Source organism: Panthera uncia (genome assembly GCF_023721935.1).
Source record: "Panthera uncia isolate 11264 chromosome A3 unlocalized genomic scaffold, Puncia_PCG_1.0 HiC_scaffold_11, whole genome shotgun sequence".
In the NCBI taxonomy this organism is placed as follows: domain Eukaryota; kingdom Metazoa; phylum Chordata; class Mammalia; order Carnivora; family Felidae; genus Panthera; species Panthera uncia.
In genome coordinates this window covers 43,977,831-43,999,774 of record NW_026057578.1, presented here as the reverse complement: position 1 = coordinate 43,999,774, position 21,944 = coordinate 43,977,831, and the positions used below count along the sequence as shown (strand labels likewise).

General features: G+C 43.0%; 1 protein-coding gene across 3 annotated transcripts in view; it reads right to left on the bottom strand.

The window, feature by feature from the left end:
- RIN2 (Ras and Rab interactor 2) overlaps positions 1 to 21,944 on the bottom strand; it is a 236,391-nt gene that overhangs the window by 106,723 nt on the left and 107,724 nt on the right. For all 3 annotated transcript variants that reach the window (XM_049651207.1, XM_049651204.1, XM_049651205.1), the window contains one exon: positions 9,487 to 9,579. In XM_049651207.1, the coding sequence (XP_049507164.1) occupies positions 9,487 to 9,543 (57 nt within the window). In that variant the 5' untranslated portion in view covers positions 9,544 to 9,579. The remainder of the gene's footprint in view (positions 1 to 9,486; positions 9,580 to 21,944) is intronic.

The window sequence follows — 21,944 nt, the reverse complement described above, 5'->3', positions numbered from 1 at the left end:
CAGACTTGAATGCCCAGCTAGTGTCCACAGAGAATTGGGGAATAAATTGGTTGATGTGCGAAAAGCTCACACATTTTGTGTCAGTGTGCTGTGAATGGAGACACTTTTCTTTTGGTGGTAAAAGATGCGTCCTAAATAAAGGGCCCATGTAGAACCACTCAGCCTCCAGGTTCAGGGCAATGGTGTTTGGAGACTATCCAAAAGATATGATTATCTGTATCTCAACCTATTACTTCCTGACATCCTCTCCACTCTGGGTGACTGGTGCCCATGCTGCCTGGCCCACCCACAGTGGGTCCCTGAGGTCCATCCTTCCCCTCAGGAATCCCGATTTGCCGTATTCTATCCCCTTCTCCTCAATGCACATGAACTCAAATTTCTTCTCTAGGCTGATCTCAGTTAGTGGTTCATAAAGCCCTACTTTATACTAAGTTGTGAATGACTAATGTTATCATCTGACATTCTGCCAGTTAAGTGCTACTTATTAACTCAAAATGAGTCTCCACGTGGAATTACAGGAAGGAAGGAAGGAGAGATATTTTTGGCAAGCCATTCTCCTTTTTATAAGATAAGACAAAGCAGAAAGAAGACTCTGTATCCCAAACTAGCTCCTTCCTTGACACCTTGACACCTTTAACATCTGGGATAGTGGGCTCTTGGTGCCCTGTCAGCTAAACATGAGAAGCTGCTCTTGATGGTGGGAGGAGGAGTTTCTACAACTTATGATCCCTACAGACCTTGGTGACCATGGGCTGATCCAAGGCACTCAAGGCCTGGAGAAACTTGCTGCCTCTTTGCCTAAGTTTCCCTCAGTCCATCCATGGATGATCCTCTGTATCTCAGGGTTCAGTCAGAACTCACAGGCTCTGTCACTGCTGGATGTGAGGTCCCCAAGAGAAATAGCAGCTGGGGCCTCTGCATCCTTTGCACACCCCCCGAGCCTCCTGGGGGGTCAAGAGTGGAGTGTTAGGAGACTGAACTTTCCACATGCCTGATCTTTCTTCCAGCTAACTAAGTAGGAGTTCAAACTGATAGACCCCAGATCAGAGCCTGCCCTCAGAAGCATTTTCTTCCATCCTCACTGTACTTTTAAAGGTTCTTGGGACACCTGGCTGGCTCAGTCATAGAGCATGTGACTCTTGATCTCAGGGTTGTGAGTTTGAGTCCCATGTTGAGTATAGAGATTACTTTAAAAAAAATAAAATCTTTAAAATTTGAAACAAATTGGGTTTCATAAAAATCTAGATTTCTGGCCTCTCTTGAAAAACATCAGAGGACCCAGATTCATTCTTTTGTGACAGCATCTGGCTGGAACTGAGTTAGCAGCATCCCCTTCCTGGTAGGGTCTGGTGCCCTCCCGCCAGTTGTGTTCCCACCAAAACTACCTGCCCAACACCAGACAGGCCCACTTATTCATTTCACTCCCATCATTCTGTCTGGCCCTGTAGGTTTTTGACTTTGTAACTAAACTATTTGCCTATGTCTTTGTCTCTAAGATGGCTGGTAAACTCTAGACATCCTTGTAGTCACACCTTTGAGTGATGCCCCCTTGAGTTAGGGCTGGACTACCTGACTGGCTTCTAACAAACAGAACACGGCAGAAGTAATGGGGCATCACTATCAAGATCAGGTTATAAACAGACTCTAGCTTTTGTCGCTCTTGTTTTCTCTTATATGGCTCACCTTGGGGGGAAGCCATCTGCCTTGTCCTGAGGCCAGCCCTGTGGAGAGGGATAGACACCTCCCAAGTGAGTTTGAAGTAGGCTCTCCGTTTGAGCCACCTGATGAGAATACAGCCCAGCCAACAACTCGGCGGTGATCTCGTAGTGACCCAGCACCAGAGGCACTCCATTAAACAAGCCTAGGTTTCTGACCTCCAGAAACAGTGAGGTACAGACACTTGTTTTAAGTCACTAAGGTGTGGGGGCAATTAGTTATATAGCAATAGATAATAGAGCTTCAAATTTTTTATGAAAATAGTTTTTGCTTACCATGTAAAGATGTTTGAAAGAAAATCTATCCTGGGAAATTAGGCTCCACATACATTGACACCTCAGTCCGGAAAACTTACATGCAAGGATTTTATCAGCCTCTGGTATTTGACTTTAGGTATCAGAGCAATCCAAAATATCATTGTGAGGCTTTTCCATTATGAAAAAGAGTCCAGAAATTAATGCTATTAATATATCTTTGATTCCCCAGTGAACAGGAAGTTTCTCCTCTAAGGAGAAATCGCCTCTAAATCAAAGTCAGAACAAGATTTCCCATGGTTCTATGACCTCACTGAAGAAATGCACTCTTTAAAGGCACAATCCCTGGTTGGAGAAAGATGGGGACGAGGAAAGGGGAGGGTCATAGAAGAGGCAGGGAATAAGCCATTTCAGTGTTAATAAGGAACACTATTTAAAACTTGAAAATAAGGCCAAAAGGTGGGTGGGACATGTCTTTTTTGACATGTTTAATGCTGTGAATTTTCCTCTGACCTCTGCTTTAAATATATGACATGGATTCTAACAGGTAGTGTTTTAATTACTTTTTAGAAATTATGTAATTCCATTTTGCCATAGTGTTCTGATTATTTTTTAGAAATTCTGTAATTCTATTTTGCATTTCCCCTTTTGCCCAAGAGTTGTTTATTAGAAGGTTTTAAAGTTTCCAGGTAGAAGAGCCCTTTTGTTTTTGAGCACTGTGCTTGAGCATTATTTAACAAAATCACCTAAAGATTATTTAATTACCTAGGGGGATGTACCTATGTTTGACTTTGCTACATGGAACTAATGAACAGCTTGGGTACTGGATGGTTACATGTCAGCCTGGAGATTTCTGTTCAAAAAAAAAAAAAAAAAGATTATCCCAAAGGTTAGAGTTTTATTGCCTGTAGGACTTTAACCAGTTTTGATTTTTAACTTGGTAAAATTATTACAGAAGGACCTTTTTAACAAGTATACACTACAGATATGACACTTGTCAAAGTGTTCTTTGAACCAGATTTATGCTGGTTTCCTGGTTTCATGCACGGGGTGAATAAAGGTTTGACAGATGTTCATTCCATATTGTATGAGAGTTATGTTTTAACTTTCTGACAATTATATATTGACATAATAGTCCTTTAATACTCCTTCAAATCTACATCTCCCTCCTTGGTATCCCACTGATAATGAAAACTCAGAGTTATATGTAATCCTGGAGAAATATGTGGTTGAGGGGAACCAAGGAAATCTATTTTACTTCTGATTTTGTTCTTTAAAAAAAAAAGTTCCTTAAAGCAAGTGAGAATGTGTTGCAGCCCAAAATGTAATATTTAATATCAGAAATGAATGGCCAAGGACAACTGGGTGGCTCGGTTGAGCGTCCAGCTTCAGCTCAGGTCATGATCTCATGATCTCATGGTTCATGAGCCCTGCATTGGGCTCACTGTCAGCACAGAGCCTGCTACTAATCTTCTGTCCCCCACCTCTGCCCCTCCCCCACTCACATGTCTGTGTGCTCTCTCTCTCTCTCTCAAAAAAATAAACATTTAAAAAAATCTTTAAAAAAAAAGAAGAAGAAAGAAATGAATGGCCAAAATGTGCTAGAAAAGCTATCCAATAAAACCATGAAATCCATCGCTTTTTGAAAACACAACTGGGAACTGCTGTCTAATAAGTTGATGGCATTCCTAGAAAGTCATGCCCTGGGGGACTGATATGTGTCCTGGAGGGATCTGGAGTAGATGGTGAGAGACAAGCATGTACATCCAAAAGCCAACCTCTCTTCCAAAGAGACATCACTGTCCTCATGACCTCTCTGGATGGAGTTTCCTGGGAAACCCCACTGGAAGAAGGGGAAAGGGATCAGAGTGGACCCCTTGGGTGGGCTACATAGGGTAGGGTGCCTCAGGAAAAAGTCAGGTCCAGTTCCCGTCAGTCCTATAGATGAACCAGTCCTGGCACTTCAGTTTACCCTGGACCTCAGTTTACCCATCTGTAACAGGAGGTGGTTTAGACAACATAAAATGTAGCCCTCCAACTGTCCAAAACGGCAGCCACCAGCCACATGTGGCAACCGAGCACTTGAAATGTGGCTAGTCTGAATTGAGATGTGCTCAGTGTAAAGTACAAACCAGATTTCAAAGTCATGGTACAAAAAAAAAAGTATATAGAATATCTGATTCATACTTTCATATCGATTACACATTTACATGACAATATTTTAGATATACTAAGTTAAATAAAACATATTATTAAAATCAATTTCACTTTTTTTTTAAATGTGGCTACTAGAACATTTAAAATGACCCCTGTAGCTGACTTCATATTTCCAGGGGACAGCACCTCTCTAAGCCCTCTCCAGGTTTAAGCGTCTGGGAAGAATTTATTTATGGAAAACAAAAGATACACCAAATACTGATGTCAGCTATACTTTGCAACATTATTATGAATAATTATCAATATGTCATCTGCTCTGACCAAATCTCTAATCTCTATTTTGTTCTCACTGCAGGGTGCTTAGTCCTTTCTTGAGTTTAGACTGGTACATGGTGCCTCCCTGGCTGTCTGGCATGTGAGGTGATGTCCATTCACTGTCCAGGGGTCATGCTAAAAGATTAAGGGTGTGGCGCTCATATCTTTGGCTTTTAAGTGTCCACAGAGCCACATAAGGATTTGTCCAATGAAATTACTGACTAAAATGTGATTTTGGTTCCATTCATTACTTTTCAAGCCCCTGCCATCTCTGTCCACGGTCACACAACAGTGAATTGCTGTACTGGACTGTGCCTGAAAGAAATGACTCTCCACACCAAGAATAGTCTGGAAGTTTGAATGCTGGGAATCACCCAAGGTGTGCGATTGCACCACTTCTGGATGATTGAAAATCTGCCTGCAGACAGAATTTTTGAAAACAGAATAACATTTCAAATGCTGAGGAAAGACTGATAGTTAAGGGAAGGCAGTCAGGGTGAAGTGAATCATCACCTCTGGTTTATCTATTTTGTACAGTCACATTTTAGCAATCAGGTTTCTTCAAAACTAGTCACACTCAAAACTAGTCACACTCTATTCTTTATGGTGCCAGAGAGCTCTCTTCTATGGCTTCTCTGAAAGGTCTGAAACATGATGCACCTGTTATCCAAACCATTCAAAATGACCAAAAAAGGATTTCTCAAACTTAGCCTCTGCTGCTGAACTATGCCCTCAAACTTCCCAGCTGGTTTGTGAGCCCAGGCTCAGAGCATGTCCCCGGAGAAGGGAGCAGTTGGGAAACACAGGAGGGCAGGATCCCTGGAGTCTAAACGTATTTTTTTCCTGGTCAGTTAAGCCCAACTGTTCTCCTGTCCTGGAGGCAAAGGAGGCTGGGAAGCAGTCACTGAGAAACAGAGAACTCTACAAACTTGTACATGGCACAGGGCAGGCTCCCCAGGCACTCCTGGAAGAAACTGGATTGTTAAGTGGGCAATACACACTGGTCCTCTTCTGGAATTGTTCTCTGCCATAAGAGGCTGCCCCCTCAGGGACAAGGAAACAACAACAAAAGGACAGAGGAAATCACTCATGGTAGAGCTAAAGTTATGTATGAATTGAAGTTTACTTCCTGGTACCATGCTGGAGCCATAGCTAGGCCATCTACCACAATTTTATCTTCAGACAAAAATAAAGGTAGATATCAGCTCAGACCATGTGAGTTCCTTTGTCAATGGATACAGTGTGTCTATGTCAGCCTGGAAGGGTAGTTAGGAGCCTGGTGGGGAGAGGTGGAAGGTGAGGGGGAGGAGGAAGGATGGGCCAAGCCTGGAATCTGGGCACCTGCAGGTTTGGACCACAGCAGCAGACCCAAGAGGGCACAGTGGTAGGACCAGTGGAGGAAGAAGCAGGGAAAGGAGAGCCAGAAGACCTCAACTGTCAAGGTCAAGAATACAGACCAGTCCTGGGCCCAGCATAAAGCCAGAGTCTGCAAGCAGGCAAAGTGGATGATGGGATGGTTTGGAAATAAACACGCCTGGTGGTAGTGCAGACACATTAAAGGCATCATCTGTAGTGCCCAGAAATGAAAGAATGAGAACAGAAATGGGAAAGTGTCTGTAGAGGAAGGAGGACAGTTGGCAGTTTGGTGACTTGAGAGGAATCTGCCAGAACTGGGCCTCTGGATGGGGAAGGGGTGTGGGTGGCTTGGAGGAAGCTTTGCTATTCAGGAAAGGAGGGATCAAAGCTAACTTTGAGTTTGTCTGCTAGTGCAGAACCACCTAGAGCTTTTCTAGCCTAGATGATGTCTCTCTTACACGAGCTCTTTCACACAATACATCCTGAAATGTATAGTAACAGGTGTTCACTTCTATATTGACGTGCAGATAACTCTGGTTGCTTTGTCCAGGGCATCACCTGCTTCCCCGTATATGTTTTAATGGACACCTTGTAGACCAGGAAGACACATTTCTGAAAAAATTCACGATGGTGCTTCACGATGGGAAGGACTGTGGAAAATGTGTTTGTCCAGGATAGGATTTCTGTGGCCAGGCTTCCAGGATGTGATTCCGCATGAATAATAACCATGGGGCATTGTCAACCACCCCAGAATGCTCAGACAATCTTCAGTAGCCAATCAAATATTCACAATACTAAACATATTACAAGTTATAAAAGAAAATAATGTTTCATGTGAGAAGTAAATGGGGCTCTGAGAATATATACCCCAATGTGGTGTTCCCGAAAAATCTTTCCTGAAGAAGTGGACTTTGAGACCTGAGGTTGACTCCATATACCTAGGGAGGTGGGGGGAGGGCTAAATTTTGGAATGACTCTTACTGCCATGCTGTGCTTCCCAAACATCAGTGATGCCCTATAACCAGACAGGACAATTTCATGAAGTGTAAGAATACTTGGTTACATTCTTGGCTCACAGATGAATTCCATACACATTTCTCAGCTATTAGGGCTCATGTGATTTTGTGTAAAGTGTAGATAATTGAAAGACAATCACCAGGCCTCTTTTTCATCATTATCTTCCCTTATTCAATTTGTATTTTTAAAATCAGAATTGCTAACCAACTGGTAAGCTTCGGTTTGTGGTTTTCTATCTATCCTGGCTCATGGAAATGACTCAGATAAGTTGCAAGACACAAAGGTGCCTTAACCCACCTGACCTGTGTCCAAAGGGCAGTTGACTTCATCCTTGCGGATAACTACATGCCTAAATTGTGAAATCATTAATAATAACTAACAATCATATTTATTTATTTAATGTTATAATAACTAATACTACTCCATCATTAATTATGGAATAGTCATCATAAAGAATAATATTATCTATGAAGAAGAGAAAAGAAAGAAAAGAAGTATAAAATGTACCATTACCTTGGAGTATGTAACTTAAACAATTTAAGCTCTGGGGAAGAAAAGAAGAAGAAAAAAAAGAAAGATGATACCAAGTTAAACAGTGCAGACATCTTGGCCAACATTTTCTTCCAGGACATGTGACGCAGGAGAGATGAGCAAGACTTGTCTTCATTGGGGTCAGGCAGGCCTCTCACTTCTTGCCTGATTGATTCTTTCATAGGACATAGCCCAGAAATACAAGTTAACTGCTTTACCTGCTGTCCAACTGAAAAAAAATTTTTTTCTCGCCAGGACTTCAGGACACACTGGCTACCATGAAATCAACAGGTGGTATTGAGTCCAATATGGACCCTCCCTCAGGAATTTTCAAAGGCAATTTTGACCATACTTGATTTTCTTCTTTTGCTTTGACTATAAAGTCTAACTGCTATGTAAGATTCCACCCCCCTCCCCGCCCCATACTTCCTGAGCATAAGGTGGTAATTACAGACTAACCAATAGTTAGGCTGATGTAGGCAGCGCCTTGGGCTAAGGAGGGGGGTGGGTTTGTCCCCTCTACCAGGATGAAGTAAGTATCTCCACATAACACAGGATCCAGGAACTGGAGATGAGTCAGGAGCCTGGTGGGTTAGTGCCTGGTCTATAAGAGACTTGAAAAGCCCCTCGTCTGCCTCAAGTGGGTGGATGTTGTACAGCTTTATTCCAAGTTGAGTAAACGAATGAAGAACAGAGCTGGCTACATCCACATCACATAACTATGAGGACGGAGAATCGAGACCATCTGTGTCAACATAACTATTTCTTCCAGGATATTCGTACCCAGGATGTTAAGGCTTTAAACCAACAAATCACTTTGCTATTTGCTGCAGGAAATTCCTACAAGACAATTTGTCCTGGCAAACAGTTTGCTCACCTGGGAAAAGCTTGCTCATCAAACAATAGTTAACTTGCCAAGATTCTATTCAAGACCATTGTCTTGCTGAATCCACCAATCCGGAACTATTATGCCACATACTCTGCTGAAATCCGATCAATTCTCTGCCTTGGAAAATACAGCTTAAGGGACCCAAGCCCAGACCTCTGAACCCTATGAAGATGTCTCCCGTCCTCCCACTTGTACACCACTGGGTCTGTGTCCTGGTGACGTCCTTCCTTACTGTGGTTGGCTTGTTGAATTTAGCTTTGCTGTATCAACAAGGCTCTTCTGATAGATTTTTATGGAGTCCAAAATTGACACAGTAAATCAGGTTTAGTCTTTTGCAAATGGGAAGCATATACATGCAAGTTAATACACACTTGCAACCCATCAAGATGGGAGAATTAGTAAACATTGTCCGTTTTCCTCGGTAATTAGGAGGCTCCTGTGTTATTCCTCCTTTGAGGAAAAAGGATGTTTGAACACTTTCCTATGACAGATTTCAAATGCACATTTTACCTCCGTTTTTCTACTCCTTTATATGATCTTGTTTTTTATACAAAGCAAAAGCCATAAGAAGGAAATGAATTCCCAAGTGCAAATTTGAAATGACCACCAAGTCTTAATTTACAACATACACACAGAGTATATAAAATACCCATTTAGAATCTTATTAAACTAGCAAGGTAATTTCAACCCATTAACATCTATATGCATATGGAGAGTGGCACAGTTTTAATCATGCCTTGGTTCTCTCTTGCCTGATCATAAGAGGCCTCTAGGTATTTGATAAAATACACCAGCAAATAACAATCAGTCTAGGATGAGACCCAGGAATCTGTTTTTTGTTGTTGTTGTTGTTGTTGTTGTTGTTCTTTAAAGAGGACCTACGTGATTCATACAGTCAAGTAAAGTGCAAAACACACTTGCCTACAGCATCGATTGACTGGAATGCAAAATCCAGCTTCTATCATAAAACCATCCAGTTGAAAAAGGAACAGATAAAGATTGCCTCAACTGTTTTATACAAGGTTGCATCTCGCAGGCCCTAGATCCCGGGCCTGTCTGGAATCACTAGGTCACAAAAACTCCAACCTACTGTAAACCCAGTAACAGCTTGCAGCTGGGATCAGGCAAGCCTCCCCCCCGCCCACCCCTCCAGAGCTGGCTCAGAACAGGGTTCACTCCGCAGCTCCTCAAGCAGCCCAGCAAAGTGAGAAAGCCTGCCCATTAGAAATCCCAATCAAGGCTTCCTTTTACCTTAAAGAAACTTCCTCGCTTGTCCAGACTGCGGGCACCCATGGTCCAAGCTGACATCTCCTCCAGCGATGCTCTATTGCACGCCCGGGACTCCTGAAGGTAGAGATATTTTTAATGGTTAGTCCAGCCTGTAGGAAATTCCTTTCTAAGCCACAGAACACTCACAACAACAGTCCTGCCAAGATCTTTTTCCGTCAACAACACAGTGCCATTTATTTCCCACCAAAGCCCTTCCATCCCCTTTCAGGCTGATTTCCTGCTCCAGACAGCTCAGTTCCTAGTCTGTGCCCCACCTCACTGCCCCACCTCCTGTTTCTCCAGCTGACGCAGAAGGTCTCTGGGACTGCGGAAAGTATAATGATTGCTTTGTATGTTTGCTTGACCTCATGCTCAAGTCCTAAAGGGACCGATATTAGATGTCACCGTAATCTGCTCTGAAGTTTATGGACTTAATGTGGCTGAACACAGAGGGACAGCAGAAGAATGAGGCCCTGCATGTCCCAGGAAATCCTGCCGGAATGAGATGAGGTCATCATCAGCTCTGCTAGCCCTCTCCCCCAGGCAAGGTCAACACAAGGGCACTGGGAATAAATCCCTCTTTTTTCTCCTTAGAAATCAAAGTTTGAGATGAAATCCTACGTCCCTGTTTACAGAGATAAGTTTGTATAAGAAACAACACGGAAACAGCTCCATGATAACCCAAGGGGAGGGGGGCAGTGCACTTCGGAATGCAGAGAAAAATTTAAAGGCATGATATGATTCTGAATCATAACTGTGGTCATTTCAGCTTGGAATTTCCCTCACTTGAGCATCAAAACTCGATAATCTTCCCTCTTGGCTACAAAGCCTTCAGTGTCCACTCCTAAGTAAAACACACGCACACCCAGGCAACTGGCCTTACCCCAGCCAGCGTGCAGTGCAGACCTGGGGAGGGGGGCATCCCTAAACCTTCCTTACCCAGGGAGGCTGGGCCAGGAGCAAGTATAAAACTGTTCTCCTGCTCACAATCTCTTCTGTTTGCCATGACATGCTCAAGACGAAGCTCGTCCTGACCATCACCAACATGGTATAAGGACAATAAAGTGAAAACAGGTCATGCCACATTAAGGAATATTAAAGGGGGTTGAGCTGCAGGGGTGGGGTCGAGAGGCACCAAAGCCAAAGCCACAGTAGCTGCTGCCAATTTGCAAAAGCAATTTCATTATTGCCAGGGGGGGGGGGGGGGGCAGAGAGCCAATAGCACCAAAGGGACATTTCAACAAGTGGAAAAGCATAATTACTTAGCAGAGAGCTACATGTGCATTAGCGAAGAACACTTTTTGGCAAGAGGCTCATTTTGGCCTCAAGATTTGCCTCTATGTTCACATTCATAGGGGACTCCGTTGATCTGTAGAATCTCATCTATAGGAAGACAGTAACGCAGTGCTACCCATCCCTCCTTCGGGAACCCTTGCCAATTTAGTCCTTCCTCCATGGCTCCCTCTCTGTAAAGGTTCAGAGGTGACTTCCCTGTGTTGCTTTCCACTTGCTGGGATGGAGCTGAGCATTCCAAAACCTCCCAAGAAGACGGGAGCTCTCCTTTGCAATTCTGCTGACTCTGGATCTTCAGGTTGTCAGGCTCAGCAGCTGAACGGAACCCCAGCTCCAAGGCCTTTGAAGTTCATCACTTACTAGCAAAGTCCACAGATTGGAGCGACTCCAGAATGAAAACACAGGGCTGTGTTCAGAACTAAGAGGAGACAGGGAGCCACACCGTAACCCTGGGGAGCACATGATTAACTGTTTCCATGCAGAAGCACACACATAAAGAAAGAACAGTTCCTGAAACCAAGCCTAATGTGCAATTCTTTTCCTTTCAGACGTTTTCTAGGCGAGGGATTTGACATCATGCAGCAGTTAAGGAGCTGCTGGCAAGAGCCAAGACTTCATTCCTCATGCAGATCGAAGTCTCTTTGTTCTGTTCCTAAGATTTCCACAGACAAACCCCTTCTGATGAGCCACGACAGGCAGAGCATTTCGCCTATAGCCAGGGAGCAGTCTGGATTCCAGAAGTTTACTAGTTTAATTAGCTGCCTGAAAATTGCATGCATGCACTTCAACCTCAAGCGGTCCTCAGGGAACCATCCAGTGTAGATTCCATGCGTGCCAGGCAGGCAGACCTATCACATTTCTTCAGGAAAATGCAGGTTGCCTCTCTCCTTCTTCAAAAGGCTGCTCCAGGAGGAAGATGACAGCAGGTGATAAGAGCAGGCTGCCAAGCACGACCACGGGTCCTTCCAGTTGAATGAAATCCAAGCGGACAGCAGCACATCATAGATTATTCTCATTGAAAAAAAAACAAACAACTATATATATATATATATATATATATATATATATATAGTTCTTAAGATCCCCCCCAAAAGTTCTGGTTTAAGTTCCTTACCATTGTAACAAGTTTCCTTCCCAAACCATAACCTCTAAGACTTTAACTCAATAAGGACAGATTGTAATACAATTTAAAATGGATAACTTCTTTCCATTCATGGCTCCTCACCCCTCCCTACCCCAAGGGGTTACACTAGCAGTTCCGTCCTAAAACCATTCCAGTAACATGCTGGACTGAAACAAAAAAGGTGCAGTAGTTTGAGAGGTTGTAAAATTCCTCCACATTTATACATTGAGAGCTTGCTCCTTTCCTGATTTCCCTGAAGGTAAAGCGGATTCTTGAAAAATGAGCCCATTGCATCCAGTGGATCTTTCCAGATGCTAACTAAAAGCTAGAAAAAAATAAATTAAAAAAAAAGATAGTGGGGAGTGGGGTGGGGTGGGGAAAAGCCCTAGTGGGACATTTGGGAGCTGCCAAGGCTTTTCAATAACACCACTAGAGGAATGTAAACGAAGCCGGCTGCTCCAGTCAGCTAAGGGACAAAGACAGGAAGTGAGTATTCCTCTCTCACACAAACACCAGGCTCTGCCACTGGAGAATAAACCTAGCCGTGGCTTCTCAGGTGGCCCCAAGAGCCACTGCTGAGGTGAAGGTCTGTTCTGAATTTTCAGCGTAAAGGACTCACTGAGTGGTCAGTCCAGGCTCCAGGCTCACTGTCCAGCTCGTTCAACTGAGAGCCACTGAGGACAGGTACTGAGGCACCACTGCCCGGACCCTGGCTGAAGACTGGCTGCAGGGAGAGAGACACCGAGTGCCCAGCTTCCAGGCCACTGATCAGTGGGGCTTGGTTGAGCCACTGGCACTCTCGCAGCTTTTGCTCTACTTGGCCACAGGCCAGATCTTGGCAAGATGGAGGGTCCGAGATGGAGGCTCCTTCCTCCCCTTCCCCCCTACCCTGTCCCCCCTCCATTTATTTAGTCAAACTACCCTTCCTATTTGTTTGCTTCAGGTCACAAGTGCAGACCCACAGGAGAAGCAGAAGGACACTTACACGGGCACCCACTACTCACAAGTCCAATTTACAAGAGACTTCGCTTATTCAAGGCATGGGTTCTCAACACCGAGCTGCTACGACAGTTAGTTAGCCACAAAAGCCTTCTAATCACTACCTCTCTTCCTCTCCTTTCTGGCAGCTGAATGAGACAAGGCGAAGTGGACTTCAGCTCTTAGTAAACAAGATCTCGTTATTATAATTATTTTACAGCCAAACTGACTGAAGAAGGAGAAAATGACTCACCCCTGGGGACCTGTCAGGTCAAGGCCAATCCTGAGAAATGCACGTCACCTTTTTGCTGGTTCTTTAAGTGGCTCCAATGACGGCAGGTCTGTCTTTTGAATGCTTTTCCTCTTTACTAAGAGGTAAAAGCCAGTGGGGCGGCTCTGTGTCTGGATCCAGGGAAAGTCTCTGAATATTTCCATAATTATCTTTGTATTACCAGGGATTTTACAAGCTGGACAGAAAAACTCAATTCCAGGCTCTGGCTTGACAATTCAAATTACATGAATTTTTAAAATTTTTTTCTTTAAGCATTTTGTATCACTGTCCAGCACTGATTTTCCCTCAGTTGATAGTGAATGTTTTTTTTTCTCTTAAGTTTTAAGATTATGCAATTTTTTCATTGAAAAGAGAAACTAGTTTATTGGAAGAAATGAGAAGCAAAGAACTGTATTCCCAGCCCTCTTACTAATAAGTGTATTTTTAAATAGAATTGGAAACAACATTCAGTACCTCAATTTTCCCAGGAGTAATTTCCCAGGACCATCAAATAATTTTTTTTTTTTTAATCAAGGAGCATTTCTGCCACTCCTAGGACCGGCCCGACAATGGGGTTAATTGCACTGGAGGTCCACCCCTTGCATCCTTGGAAAACTGGTGCCTCCCAGAGACTCTCGCCATATCCACGCTGCATTAGCTTTGCTGGTGTGAGAGATAAGCCTAGGAATCCCCCGGGCTTACACCAATGGGTTAACAAAGCATAAAGAAATACAAAGCCATAAAATGCTCACACCCAAGTTTGGGTAAACCAGACTGGCACCCCAAGAATAGGGGGGTGCAAAGACACCCCCAAGAATAGGGAGGTGCAAAGGCACCCCAAAATAGAGAGGGGGTGCAGAACCCCCAAAATAGAGAGGGAGAGGCAAAGGCCTAAAATAGGAACAGGCGCAAATGTGCCCAATACATAGGTATATGAAACAAACAAGATTAGATATTCAGGGGGAAGCACCCCCAATTTAGTACTGTAGCAGAAAAGCTGCTTTCACGGGAGGATAGAGCCAGGTTAGGTAAACTGGTGAATTGGACTATGGATGGCTGCGCTGCAGGCAAAGCAGAGATGGTTAAAAAAAGAAAAGGTGCCTTGTCAACCCTCAGGTTATTTCCCCTGTCTGTCTGGTCCCTAGGCTAGCTAAGATAAACAGAGGTGCTGCCTAATGTCCGCTGTAAACAACTCTCCTCCCGACTGCCTGGCGCCCAGATTTCCTTTTGTATTAACCCAAACCCCTAACCCCGAATATCCTCAAGACCCCCTTTCCCTCAGATCCACAAGTTAATGTTCACAAATTCATTGTCCCTTTGTGCACGTCCATCACCATGTTTGTAAGCCTTCTGATCCTAATAAAAATGGGGCAAGGACCCTTATTTGGGGCTCTTGTCTTTTCCCGGACATTAGCCATCTCTCGCTTTCAATCCTGCGTCCCGCTCTTTTGCTAGACAAGAGAGAACGTTAGACCCAGAGTCTACGACATGCTGGTGCCCCCATGGTGAAGGTGTGAACACTTCCACCAAGGGCAATGCATGCCACCTTGGGCAACAGGCGGGAAGCTCAGCTGTCAAGAAACTCCTCCTTTTCTTGGATGGGAAACTGCCTCTGTCACCTCCCACCCATCACCCTCATTTTACTCCTTGGGCCATTCAAGGATTAGCTTCCTGCTTCTCCAGCTTGCATTTCCCTACAGACATCCCTATTTTTTCCCTAGGTAACCACTTCTCTTAAGCATGGCTCAGTCCTCAAGGCTGGTGCACTCTGCCCACCTGGAAACATGGCTGTGAAGGGAGAGAGGGTGGCTACCTCCCAGGCCAGTCTCTTTTGACATTTCAAAAGTATGTGTCTTGGGGCACCTGGGTGGCTCAGCCAGTTAAGCAACCAACTTCAGCTCAGGTCATGATCTCAAGGTTCATGGGTTCAAGCCCCACATCTGGCTCTGTGTTGACAGTTCAGCGCCTGGAGCCTGCTTCAGATTCTATGTCTCCCTCTCTCTCTATCCCTCTCCCCTCTCCCCTTGTGCTCTCTCTTTCTCAAAAATAAACTTGAAAAAAAAATTTTTTTAAAAAGTATGTGTCTTCTCAGCCTCCTTACTTGAAAAGCTCCACATGTTAAGTGGTAACACCCTGCAGTGATTTCACACCTACAATGAGGAAGCCTTGTAAGCTGCATTAGCTCCTAAGACAAAGGAGGCCATGGACAGGGAGCCACACACTCCAGGTCTTCCTCAGGGTTTACCTGTCAACCTGTGAGCACCTGAGCTTAGACCTTTCTTTTCTAAGCCTCTCTGGCCATGATGCTAAAAAGTATATGGTGGTGAATTTTGTGTAGGTGGTTAATTTTAATTTGATAACCTGACAGCTCTTGAATTGAGTCAACACTGCAGATACAATAGATTAAGTGATACACTTTTTAAAAATTTTTGAATTAACTCTCTCCAGAGATGCTGAGTCAAGAATCTATGGCCATGTCGTTTATTAGAGGTGCCTTTAAGAAACACTGGTTGGGGAGGGGAAGTGATATGGGGAAGAAGGGCAGCCAATACAAAGTGCATGACCAACTACTGGGCAACTGGACTTCAACTCTTCTGGGGAGCTCTGGAAGTCAGTATAGACCATGCCCCAGAGTAGTTCCAACAGAAGCACAAGGGAGCTGAGGAAATGTCCAACTGCCCGCAGGAAGCCTTAATTCACCAGCATTTCCATCATGCCACTAGTGTGTGTAGAATGGGCTCCAGTGGCCAAAGAGAGCCTTAGGCAAAGTTGGCAGTGGAAAATCAGGCCAGCACCCATGGAAATGTTAAGTACCCAAGGGATTTGGGAAGGGCTTGACAGCGGCTGCTACAACTGGCAACTTTTTAAAAATCAGGACATTTTGCATAAAATGTAGATACGTAGCTTCTCTGGTCACACCGGGCTATCATTCCAGCATAACCCAAACTGGTTGACTCTGAGTGTTCTCTTCAGATGAGATATAAGCTCTTCCAGTTCACCAGTGCCCATGGATCTGCTCACGTCATTCAGATACCCTGCTTGAGCCACCCACACCCCTTGTAGAACACCTGCCCTGCCCACGTTGTGCCTGATATGCAACGTGAGTGATTCTGCCCATGCCATCCCCTCAGCTGATTGGACCAGCAAAGTTAAAATTGACCATTCTAAGATGAAGTAGAATCCTCTACTTCAAGATTTTGAGCTGAGAGTCACAAGGTAGGTGCTCATGCCTGAGAGCTGGTTTTGGAGCCATATGGGAAACTTGATAGAAATAATGAAAATAATTTATGGGAAACATACATCCTGAGTGAGGAGATACGAGGGGCTACTGGTCCACAGTGAGCCAGGAGGGGTGAATGCACATGTGTAAAGGAGCATCTTGAGTCTTGGCCTCAGACCGCTGGCCTTAGAGCTTCCACCAGGCCAAGGTTCAACTCATCTTGTATCCTGACAATAAATATTCCTTTTTTTTTCTTTTAGTAGTTTGGGTGGATTTATGTTCCTTTCCATCAAATATGTTTTGACCAGCATGCTTCAGAAAGACAATCACGAGTTCTCAGAAGCAAGTATAGTTTTAAAATATTTTTTAGCATCTTACCAAATGTTTAATTCAAAGATCTTGGAATAAAGCACACGCCGATAAAGACAAACTCCTGTCAAACCACAGCAGAACTTAATGATGTCACATCTGATGGGGATTGATTTTTTTTAATGTTTATTTTTTTTATTTTTTGAGAGAGAGAGAGAGAGAGAGAGAGAGAGAGAGAGAGAGAGAGACAGAGCACGAGTGGGGCAGGGGCAGAGAGAGAGGGAGGCACAGAATCCAGAGCAGGCTCCAGGCTCTGAGCTGTCAGCACAGAGCCTGACGTGGGGTTCAAACCCATGAACCACGAGATCATGACCTGAGCCAAAGTCAGACACTTAACCAACGGAGCTACCCAGGTGACCCAATGGGGATTTTTTATATGAATATAGGAGAGGGACACCTTTGGCAATCTAAAGGAAGATGCTTCAATTTCGGGGTGAAAAGGACAAACAAAAGGTACATTTCTACTTCTTTCATCAACACTGCAAAGTTGCATGGAAGCTTTGCTGGGTGTTTACCTCTATTTTTTTTTAATTTATGTTCCTCAGTTGAATAAAATGGAATGGATGCAGCTTTCTGCTCATGAGAGAGAGTTGTGGATTGTTGTAAAGATGTTTTTACCCTGTTATTTTAATCCAGACTTTGTGTCTTCAAGGAAGTTTTAACTCAATGTTTAACACACACAAATATTTCCCTTGGAATTATACCAATATTGATCATTTTCATGGAGAAAATATTTTCTGGAGCATACTTCGTTAAACCATCTCAAGTCCTTGGTTAGTTTCTTACACAGTGCAGTTAAACTGTTTTCAAACTTTCTTTAGTTCTTTTTAATTTTGTACCTTTTTTCTTTCCGGATGTAAGAATTTAAAGCTAGTAAATATTATATGTTTTGTTCCAAAGATTTATCATCTTAGTTTTTATGCCTGGATCTATGACCCATCTGAAATTAATTTTTGTGTACGGCTTGAGGTAAGGGGTTGGGAGTCTTTATTTCTCCATACAGATACACATTTAATTTTAATTTTAAAGAAAATAGTTTTTAGAGATGAATTCTGCTCTTTGTAAACTTTACATCAAAGATGTGATTGAGTAAACAGAATTTTGTCTTCATGAAACTACTGTGTAACATTCCTGCCCTGTAAGGTGGTGGTAATTGTTTTCATTATTTCTATCAAGTACTAAATTTTCCGTATTAAATTTTGACTATACTTTCTGCAAGATTATTTGATGAGTCTGCACATTTTTAGACAATAAAGTTTTCTTCTGCCAGTGCAATTTTTCTCAGACCAAGGTTTTTTCTTTCCACTTTCAAAAATTCCAAACAAATGCAATTCACCAGTCAGGTTTGGATCAATCACAAATGATGTTCACTGAGGCTTCACCTATTTCATTATGAATTGGTTACAATACTGATATTTTGTATTTCTTAGATAATCAGTGAGAAAAGTGGAAACAATAATCCTCAGGCACTCATGGAATACTCTGTTGCTCAGCAATCGACTACTGTCATTCCAAACTCAATGTTCTTTATTCTTCTAATATGTTTTGTTTTGTTCACTAGCAGCTTCCGTGGTTAGGGGACCAAAGAGAAGAACATACACACAGTCTAAATGGTTACATAATGTCCTCTTTAAGAAAGTAGTCTCGGGGGCACCTGGGTGGCTCAGTTGGTTAAGCTTCCGACTTCAGCTCAGGCCATGATCTCGCGGTTTGTGAGTTCGAAGCCTGCGTCAGGCTCTGTGCTGACAGCTCAGAGCATGGAGCCTGCTTCGGATTCTGTGTCTCCCTCTCTCTCTGTGCCTCCCCAGCTCACACTCTGTCTCTCTCTTTCTCTCAAAAATAAATAAACATCATGAAAAGATGCTCAATGTCACTCCTCATCAGGGAAATACAAATCAAAACCACACTGAGATACCACCTTACGCCGGTCAGAGAAACTAAAATGAACAAATCAGAAGATTGTAGATGCTGGAGAGGATGTGGAGAAATGGGAACCCTCTCGCACTGTTGGTGGGAATGCAAACTGGTGCAGCCACTCTGGAAAACAGTGTGGAGGTTCCTCAAAAAATTAAAACTAGATTACCCTATGACCCAGCAATAGCACTGCTAGGAATTTACGCAAGGGATATAGCAGTGCTGATGCACAGGGGCACTTGTACCCCAATGTTTATAGCAGTACTTTCAACAATAGCCAAATTATGCAAAGAGCCTAAATGTCCATCAACTGATGAATGGATAAAGAAATTGTGGTTTATATACACAATGGAATACTACTTGGCAATGAGAAAGAATGAAATCTGGCCTTTTGTAGCAATGTGGATGGAACTGGAGAGTGTTATGCTAAGTGAAATAAGTCATACAGAGAAAGACAGATACCATATGTTTTCACTCTTATGTGGATCCTGAGAAACTTAACAGAAGACCATGGGGGAGGAGAAGGGGAAAAAAAAAGTTAGAGAGGGAGAGAGACAAACAATAAGAGATTCTTAAAAACTGAGAACAAACTGAGGGTTGATGGGGGTGGGGGAGAGGAGAAAGTGGGTGATGGGCATTGAGGAGGGCACCTGTTGGGAAGACTACTGGGTGTGGTATGGAAACGAATTTGACAATAAATTATATTTAATATAAAAAATTTTTTAAAAGAAAGTAAGTAAGTCTCATCTTGTGTTCTTGTCACAATAAAATAAAATAGTCCTAGATTAAAACGTCATGACAACCACCTCTGAAGCACAAAAAGTGGGACACCATCCCTACAGAGATTAAACTAGCCCCTAGGGAATAATTGCCTAGAATTTCATGTACTAATTTGCTTCTTTTCCCTTCATTTTGATCCTGTATGTGTTGACATCTTTCCAAATTTTCCACTTCACCATTAGGATATCTACCTTCCCTTTAAACAGGGATGTGCTAGAAAATACTTAACAACTGGCTTTCTGGGGAATAAAAGCCCCAAATTTTAGCAGTTGCCTATTTTATAGGATAAATACTCTCATCATGAATAATTTCAGGCTACCAACAGGACATCAACATATTTGCAAAATTGATGAAAATCTAACTATCAGCTCTACTGAGTGAGGGTAGGGGTGACTCCAGTTCATGACTCATTTAATCTACCCATTCGAAACCCCAACGTCTCTGAAGAGGTTGCTTTGATTTGATTCTTTTTACACCGAGGTAATACAAGATAGCAAAGTAAGAAACTAGATCTCTAGACTGAAAGCAATGCTTTAGCCATGAAACCACATTATTTGTTCCTAGTAAGACCTGAAATATGTTTGGCTATCATCTCAACCAAGTTGAGTGATCCCATCAGGAAAACCTGAAGGAAGCCACATGTTCAGTCTATTATTTGAGACTCCGTAGGTTCTATTTCTTTACAGGTTGAAGAGGAGGAGAAGAAAAGATCTTCCTTTTGCCCATCAGACATTGGGGATCCCATCTGCCTTATTCAGAGGAGTAGCTCCAATACTCAACACAGTGCCTGGCACATCTGTGCTCAATAAGTGTCTCTGGGATAAGTAAGTGCATGAGATTTTACAGAGAAGGCATCAAGGCTGAAAGGAAGGGCTTTTAAGGAATGGCTTCATCAAAAGTGTAAGATAATAGGAAGAACTATAACTTCGAGAATGACAAAATAAGATAAAAACTTCAAGAATGACAAGAACTGTAACTTTGAGAATGACAAGATAGCTTGCTGTCAATCCACATAACATGCTGGGAAAAAACATTCTTTATACCACTTTGAAACACAAGGACGTTTAATCCACATTTTCTTTCTGCTGTTGGATTTCTCCTATAGGGTCTATGATCTGGAGGCCTTTCCTCTCTATCATATAGAGACTCACTTTGTTCTCTGCAATTACCTAGTCAATCATGTTTCTTGGCTCTTTCATTTTTGCACAAATCAGAATTCTAGAGGTCTCCAGGTGTGTGTCCACACCATTGTATCTTCATTGGAGACCACAAAACAAAAAATTCACCAGAACAGATGCAAAACTCCCAATGAAATATAACTGGCTGAGCAAATGGACTTCTCTGTGTTTGTGCATGTACCTACATCCATGTGTTATGGGGATTAGAGTCTGAAAATTCCCATCCTTGCTTTTAAGTGCATTGGAGAACAGTTGAGCCTCCTCTGGAGAATATTATCCTTCTATGCTTGCAGATTCCATGTGGGATGGTCAGCAGAAGCACAACATCCAATATCAAAATAAAAAAAAATACCGCAACACCTCTATACATTGTGAATGCCCAATTACCATGTATGAATACCATCTTACAGCCACTATCCAGAAATTATCAAGGATGATGCATAAAGAAACAGCTGCTCTCCAAAATAGTTAATATTTTATGTGTCTACAAAAGAGTTGTGGAAACTCACATAAGCTCTCATAGTAAGGCTGTCAATGATATCTGTTGCCATCACCAATGAGGTGGTTTGTGTCAGAAAACAGTGCCTTTGCAGTTCAGGCATGTTTTAGTCTCTCTTGGTTGACCAACAGCATTCATGTCTTTTGCTGGGAGAGACAAGTACATATGACTGGGGCATTTTACAAATCCAATCTCATATTACTACCAAACTACCAAGTAGTTTCTGCTAGGCTCTGCAGGCTCCCTTTGAAACACAGGGTTTTCCTCACTATGGTCTACCCAAATCCTATCCCCTTGTGCAGGTGTCTGACCCATGCTTATGGCAGCCATGGTTATTATGGGGGCCAAGAGGGGAAGGGAAGCAGTTGGATTTCCCCTTTTCCATTGGGAGTATTTGAGGGTAGCACAAACACACATCTGAGGGAGACTGCTTTGGGTCATAATAATGATGATCTTGGAGTCAGACTTCTAGAAAAAGAAGATCAAAGGATGCAGGGTCAAATAAGCCTGTGGATCCACCTTAGTGGATAGTGGAGGCACTGAGCCATTGACCTTGTCTGGACTCTCATGCCTCACAAGGGGATGCTAGGTAGGCATGAATACTTTCAGGGCCTGGGGCAAGAAGACAAATGGAGGCTGACATTATTTATGTCTGAATTTTTTTAAATTATAAATCAAGATTACAAACTGTGTTCTATTCTCTTACCAAGACAAACTGTGTTCTATTCTCTTTCCAAGGACTTGGAAGGTCAGGTTTCCATTTAAAATTTTCACTCTTGGGCCACCTGCGTGGCTCAGTCAGTTAAGCATCTGAC